Here is a 7953-nt window from a genome sequence, read left to right as displayed (position 1 = left end):
CACACACACACACACACACACACACACACACACACACACACACACACCTCGACTGAATTTGCTAGAATAGCAGTTTCCCTGTTTCTGAAGAGCTCCTGAGGAGTTATTAGATTCTCGGACAATCTAAAACCCGTAAAGCTTTCCAAACTAGAGTCTGGATCTGAGTCCAGCCATGTCCAAAACTAGCATGACCTTCAACAAACAGGAGCTGTATATTTTATATCTTTACATACAGTTAAATCATGTATTACAAGATCTAACTGTGTATCCCATTGTGAAAACTCTCCTGGCAATGTAGCTAAATGCATTCATTCCTATTCACACGACTTTTAAGACTGAGAGTGTCAGGCTCTTAAGCCCTTTTCTAATTAAATTTGATCGTAATACATACAGTAACGCAGTAATGTGAAAATAAATATACACAGTTTTTTCAGTTCCAAGGTTTTATGTACCAGGACATAATAAACAAAATCATCTGGTCTTTAAAAAGTTCTAAAATTAAATAACAAACTCAGATGAACAACAACACTTGACATATTACACTGTGTCATCATTTATGCAACAAAAACTAGGGCAGAATGCAGAAGAAGTGTGTGTCTTATTGAATTAAGAGAAATTATGAGGGCAAGCAGACTACTAGTCAAATGCACTTAATTAGCTGATCATCAGCGACTGTGAACACCTATAAAAAAACCCAAGTTTTTTCGTTTTCAGGTATGGAGCATTTAGGTGTGTGATGCCAAGGAGGAAAGACATCAAGAATGATTTTAGGAGAAATTGTTGCTTCCTGACAATCTGGCAAAGGTTTAAGGCCATCTGCAAACAATTTGAAACCCATCATTCTGCATTGAGAAAGATTCATAAGTGGGAAATGTAATTTTTCATTTCAAGTTTATTTATATATCTCCAGTTTGCCACAGCATTTGTCGTGAGGGATTTTACACTGTGAGGTAAAGATGCTACAGTATAAGAGAAAAACCTCAAAAAGGAAAAACTCCACTTTAACAGGAAGAAACCTCCAGCAGAACCAGGCTCAGGGAGAAGCTACCATCTGCTGCAACTGGTTGCGGCCGATCATTGGAAAGAAAAAAAAGATCACAGGGAACCAGGACAAAATACTAAACAAAATATGTGTTTCAGGAACAGGGGTGGGCGTCGCAGCAAACTGCAAACAACACAAGTGTTACATCTCATAATCTACAGGCCTCAATTAGTGTGTTACATGTAAATGTAACTTAATGAGATATTTACCCATAATGCACAACACCACGTTTGTTGAAAATCAAGCATTGCATATGAGAACAAACACCTCATAGCAAATGACAGCACAGTGTTGGAGGGGTAATGACAGGAAATGGGGAACTAGCAGTAACTGGTATACAAAGGAGTTCATGCTTGACTCAAAGTATTGTAGAGTCAAAGGTGAAGCCATCCGTCCAACAGCTAACGCTTGGCCTAAACTGGGTCATGCAACACAACGAGCAGAACAGCAGCAACTCTACAACACAATGGCCGAAAATTCAAAGAATCAGAGTGTTGCAGTAACCAAAAAATCCAGACCTCTAACTGAAAGGCCAGTTGGGCTTAAATGAATGCATTTAAACCTCAATAAACTCAGTCAATGTGGTAAGCGAGTGGGCTCAAATTCCTGCACGATGAGGTGAGAGGCTGATAAAGTCATACAGAAAACTACTTGCCGCTAGAAGTGGTTCTACCAGCTAATGAATGATGGCATGCACAGAGTTTTTTAAACATGGTTTCTGGACTTTAGCTTAGCTTTTGTGAAATAATTAAATAAATAAATAGATAAATAAATAAATGAATGAATGAATAAATGAAAAAATAAATGGCACGCGGTAATATGCCATGTGTTGTTGAAAGAAGGTGTAGTTTGTTTTGATCATGTTGGTAAGAACTAAAATGAATTCCACACTTAGCCTTACCAATGCTAGTCAGCTATATGACAGAGAGCAAGAATCCATTGCTTCCAGCTTAATCTGAAAGAGTTCTAATAAAAATCCAAGAATTGGGCCATTATTGGCCTGCAAAGAGTACCAGCTGCAGGGTATTTTCACTGCATAGAAAATATAGATTATACTCTTCATTAAAAAAAGGAAAGACAAGAAATTACTCAGCACTTCTATTGGTATACATTATTCCCAGTAAAAGGTTTGTTTCTTACCACACTTAACCTCATCCTGCCAATACTGAAAAATGCTGCTTAGAAATTTTCCACTGCTGGGTTTTGATCAGCAAAAACAAAAATAACTTCAAAGACGGGTTAACATCTCAAAGTCCTCACTTCATGGAAGTGGGTGTTCTTCATGAGTCAGTTATAAAGTAGCTTCAATAGTGATAAGTGAATTCTTGTAATAAAAAAAGAAATAAAATAAAAGACGAGCACCGGAAAATGTAAAAAAAACAACAAAAAAAAAAACAACAACCTGAAAATGAAAATATAATTATTAGTCTGAAAAATATTCAGACTATTGTTATGAACAGAGTGCAGAATTTTCCAGTAAGTCCGTGACACTGATTTATTTCAAAAGTTATTGTTTCTGACAGAATTAGCTGCAATTTTACACAAGATTTCTTGTTAAACTTGCAGTTTTTCTTTACTGGATGGACAGTATTCCCACTCAAGTTTGGAAATGGTTAAGTAATTAAAGCCAGTAAGAAAAAGTAAACATTCATCTGAGGAGGGAAAGTCCCATTTTGGATTCCCGTTTTCATGAAGAGCACCCCGCCCTCCCCCCACCTAACTATCAAAAACAAAAAAACCCACGAAACCCACAGCTCACCTCTTGGCGTTGTCAAGAAGGATAAGCATGCTGGCACCTCCATCATCCTGGAAACTTTCGTAGTGATGACGATCAGCATTTCCAATAAGGTAATCAAAAATCGCCGTGTCAATAACATCTAGCAGCCTTGGCCCTGCATCATATGGGGGCATCTTCTTCACTGCCTCACAGTAGCTCTCGTCATACTCCCACCTGAAAAATAAACACACGTTCAAATCGTCTGAAGTAAGATTTTCGCACATCACCATATTGTCAAACAGGGAGCGTGCATAACCACGCCCCTCACACAGGAAAAGAAAAGAAAAACCACTTCAGGTCATTTCAGGGTTTTAGAAAGCCAGAATTATTAAAAAGTAAAAAGATCCTAAAAATAAGACCAGGTTGCTTCTCTTACTGCTGTTAATTTGCTCACTAATACAGCATCGCAGCGCCAGACGTTCTCTGGTAAAGTGAAACATTTAACAACACTTACACTTAAGAAAATGCACGTGTCAAAGTGTAGAGTTAATTTGCTGAAATGCAATCAAACTTCTGGCATTGATGGCAACACAATCCCTTATTTTCAGTGGCCTTCACACAATATTTTGAGACCAGTGAGAATAGAATAATCCTTTAATTGTCCCACAAGGGGAAATTTGGTTGTAACAGCAGCCAAAAAGACACATATACAAACAAAGTACACAGGACACGGAACAAAAACATACACAACTTTTCTTACATATTTACATTAAGGACAATGGTTACAAGTGACCTATCATAATGAAAGCCAACTCCCTTGTTTTGGTTCCCTTTGGTCAATGACTCTCAAAATGTGGGGATGCCCCCATGAGTGGAGCAAAAACGACTCATGGGGGCACAGATGACCATGGTGGGAAAAAAGGAGAGTGAAACCAAACTTTATAATTTCCTTCAATATACGAGTCATGTGTTGTTACTGGCATGTGGAACTTTATTTCACTAAAAGTTCCACATGCCAAAAGTTTCACATCCAAGTTGGATCCTCTTTTATTGTTAATAATTGACAAAAAAGGGCAGTGCAATCTATTTTGTTTCATGGTAAGATACAGTAGTTGAAGTGGAGAGATTTCCAGCAAGTCTGTAGCACTGATTTAATTTTCAGGTTAATGTTTCCATCAGAATTTGTTGCAAATTTCATACAACTGCAAGTTAAACTGAAAAACTGAAAACGGTTCCCCACTTCAATCTGGAAAACCCCACTGGTGTGGAATAAAGCTGCTGCAGGTGGGACATGAGTGACCACTGGGTGGAAAAACTGACAACTGACAACAAACTGACAAACTAAGTCAAATGAATATGATTTTTCTTTTGAAAGTGCAACTAAACAGTTTTCAAATGTAATCATTCTGAACTTTACATCACTAGAACTCAACTAGCATTTTTCATTTTTGGGGGATAATGATAAAATGTGGTTGGGATCCAATGGATGGCATGCCAGAAGAAGTTTGAGGACCATTCTTCCCATTTGACATCGCATTGTCAATATTACAGTAATAGAATAAACTGAGATAAACTGAAACAGGAGGAATAATGGGTCTAACTTGAATTTAGTAACAAAACACAGACACAGTGCAGTGTAAAATTCTTGAGTGAACCCTCATTTCTTTTTACTTGAATTTGAAAAGGCTACAAACTACAAGCTGAACGACTGTTGTGTCCACGCTGCACAGAAGACAACTTAGAATATCAAACTGGTTCTTTGCTATTTTTAGGCACTTTGTTGCTAGCAGCCTGTCATGTCTTTCCGAGCAGACATATACAATCATATTTTAATCCACCACGCAATACTCTCTGGCAAAAGCTATGCAAAAATAATCATCTTGAAAGAGAACAGAACAAATAGCATCAAACGTCCAAAGAATAGCTTTCAATGTCCTTCAAGAAGCCTGGAGAACTATTCATGAAGACTGCTTAAAGAAACTGACTTTCAAGGTCATTAGAACTGTACAAATTGTGTGTGTGTGTGTGTGTTTGTGCGCACGCACAAAAGCTCAAGACTTTTGCACATGAGTATAAGACTGCTAAGTGTGAAGAACAGATCACATAGCTACTCTTCTGATCCAGCTGTATGGTGATCTAACGGCAGGATGACACTGATCAGTTGTGTTTAGCATCATAATTAGCTTGCTGATGTAATCTTCTCTGACTGTAGAAATCCTGTGTGCTGTATTTAGAGTTAATAAACATTTATGAGCAATAATACTTACTTATCAACTAGTCTAATTTTCCCCTACAGTTCTCCATACAGAGGTTCAAAAATACCAAGTGCTTTCATTGCCAGTTGAAGCTTGTTCACTCATTTTTTCACACCAGATTAAGTACACCAAAGCTCTGGAGTTGAGCTTGTTTTTGGTATCATTTTGCTGGGTGAAGGGCCAAAAAGAGATAAGCAAAATGTGAAGGAGGCCATCATTAGGTTGAAAAGGTAAAATAAATTTCTGTCTATTCTAGAGCAAAAATGTGCAAGTTTACAAACAATGATCATAAACAAGTGATTAATGAAAGCACTGCTCACCAACACCAAAAAGCCTTAGAAAACACAGAAAACAACTAAAATGTACAACTGCAGAATTTTTTCCTTTTGTTAAGAAAACCCCCCAGTCAAGAACACTCTCGAGGAGGCAGGCGTATCATTGTTAAAATCTTCACTCAAGAGATGCTTTCATGAATGGAAACACCGAGGGTTTACGAGAAAGTGTAAACAACTCTACATTTTGCCAGCACAGCTCTGAAAAAAAAACAAAAAACAAAAAAACATACATATATATATATATATATATATAAAAAACATTTTAAAAACAATCTTTGGATAGATGAAACCAAGTTTAACTTGTAACAGAAAAATTGGAAGATAAAAGTATGGAGAAGGAAAAGAACAGCTCATGATACAAAACTATCACATCATCTGTCGAATGGTGGAGGCATGTGATGGTATGGGCATGCGTGACCCCTAGTGTTAATTGATGATGTGACTGCTGAGAGCAATAGCAGGATGCATTTGGAAGTGTGCAAAGCTATACTCTCTGCCCAGAGTCAGCTAATTGTTCCAAAACTAGTTAAATAACACGTCCCAGGACAAACAAATAATGACGCAAACATACCGGAAAAGCAGAATCAAAGAAATTTGATATTCCTCAATAGCCAAATCTGTCACCTGATTTCATGCAACACATCATGCTTTTTAGTAACTGAAGACATAATTTAAGGCAGATAGACTCACAAACAAGCAGCAACTGAACATTTTACTATTTAATATGTTGGCAGCAACAACAACATCAAAACACAAGAATGAATTCAAGTCAGAGGATTTCCCCTAACTGTAAAAACCGCTGCTTTTTGGGACTCACGCTTGACACCCACCTTGCCAGTTTCCCCTCTCTGTATGTGCGTCCCCAAGGGTGTCTGTGTTTCTGCAGTGGCCAGACATCTGGCAGCCAAAGGGTTAATGACCCCTCCATGATTTCCCCCTCTGCACATGCTGGCTCACTCTCCCGACAGTAGTAACACTTCCCATAGAAACATGTATTATTGCCTGGGGACACAGGGAAAAAAATTAAACCGATAAAAACAAATCAGCTTGGCATCAGTGACACAAGAGATGCAAACAAAGAGGTAAAAACTAGCACAATGGTGGAAGGAGGGTGGGTGGGGGACAAAATGCTTAGGTTAATTGGGTTAGTTCTTATGAAGTGTGAGCACGCACACACACAGATTAATCAAACAACCTTATCCTGTGCTTTCAGATACAAAGACCTCAGTGACATTTGACAAAGCAGTTTTGCTTAGGGCCAAACCATCAAAACATCCCTGAAACTGCAGCGCTAGCACCTTCAGGCACTAAAATAAACCATGAACAAGTGAAACAGGGTTTCGCTGCTAAGATCTCATACAGATCATGACCCTAAAGTTCCAAATACAACGATGAGACCAAACACTTTCTGTTTTTACTGGAAAAAGATGCGCTGAAGTGCAGTCTCACCTTGAATTCAGCAGTTATAACAAAACTATTGCTTTAGAATTTTTAAAATTAACTGGATAGACAAACATTATTTTTATATAAAGATTGTTTTTATTATTTGGAGAAAAAAATCCATTGCAGTCAGTGTCTATCTTAAGTCTAAAACCCATGGACATCAACAAATGCTGTTTCTCATGCCTTGAGATGCTCAGTGAAGTTTTTACTGCAGCTTCCTTCAGATGCTGCTGGTTGTTGGTCTCTCTGGATTTGTCTTCATCAACTGAAAAGCATGCACTATTGGGGTGGTATCAAGTGACTATTCTGACCATTGCACATGATCCCGTTTCTTTTTCATAAACTGTTGGGTTGCTCTGTTTAGTTTTGTAGCATTTATCTGGATATGAGCAGAGAGTATAAACCTGTATACTTCAAATGTCATCTTACTGCTTCTATCACCATCCTCATGAAGAAAGATTTGTTGTCTGGATCCATACATGCAAACATGCGTGCTCTTTCTGTAACATTGCTATGTTTGACGATACTTTCAATTATTTGAAGATTTACCTGAAGGCAGAGAGATCCACAAACAAGCAGATAGATCTTTTCAGATGTTTTCTGGCCAAGTTTAATCTGATCTGTCCTTCTTTTTATTGAGTATCAAAGGAGATTTTTCTTAACCAAGGAAATCATGTCCTTATCCGCTTCAATTGTCTTCTGTGGTTTTCGAGCCTTTCGGTAGTTGCTAGCTGGCTAGTACATTCATTCTTTTTAAGAACATAGGAATGGCCAAATCAACAATCAGTTAACATTTTTTGATATCTTCATGATAGCAGAAATTTCGTTGGGCTGCAGACAATCCCAGAAAGAAAGATACCAAATGCCAATTCAACAACAACTACTAGAATCAACTCCAGACCTTTTATCAGTCACATTTGTAGTAAATCTCACATGGCCATGAAACGTTTTTTCAGTCAATGGTCCAATTACTTTTAAGCCTCTGAAAATGGGGACCTGAGCAGTTAATGCAGTACTTTGTTAACTGCTTGAATTAAAGTTTAAAAAAAAAAAAAAAAATCACATCTTGTTATCTCTTTCTGGTCCTGCAGCGTTATTGGACTCATCTCGGACGGGGACGAGTCTGCCTACAGGAGGGAGGTTGAACGTCTGGTGTCCTGG

General features: G+C 37.9%; 1 protein-coding gene across 2 annotated transcripts in view; it reads right to left on the bottom strand.

Annotated features, from left to right (window-relative positions):
• The window catches only part of fam20b (FAM20B glycosaminoglycan xylosylkinase), a 39749-nt gene that overhangs the window by 1772 nt on the left and 30024 nt on the right, over positions 1 to 7953 (bottom strand). For both annotated transcript variants that reach the window (XM_005732202.1, XM_005732203.1), the window contains exons 6-7: positions 6180 to 6351; positions 2802 to 2993 (exon numbers count right to left, since the gene is read on the bottom strand). In XM_005732202.1, coding sequence (XP_005732259.1) covers positions 2802 to 2993; positions 6180 to 6351 — 364 coding nt within the window. The remainder of the gene's footprint in view (positions 1 to 2801; positions 2994 to 6179; positions 6352 to 7953) is intronic.

This window comes from Pundamilia nyererei, unplaced genomic scaffold (genome assembly GCF_000239375.1).
Source record: "Pundamilia nyererei isolate P.nyererei 1_Seehausen unplaced genomic scaffold, PunNye1.0 scaffold00046, whole genome shotgun sequence".
Classification (NCBI taxonomy): domain Eukaryota; kingdom Metazoa; phylum Chordata; class Actinopteri; order Cichliformes; family Cichlidae; genus Pundamilia; species Pundamilia nyererei.
Note: the sequence above shows the minus strand (reverse complement) of the source record. Positions and strands in the feature narration are given on the sequence as shown.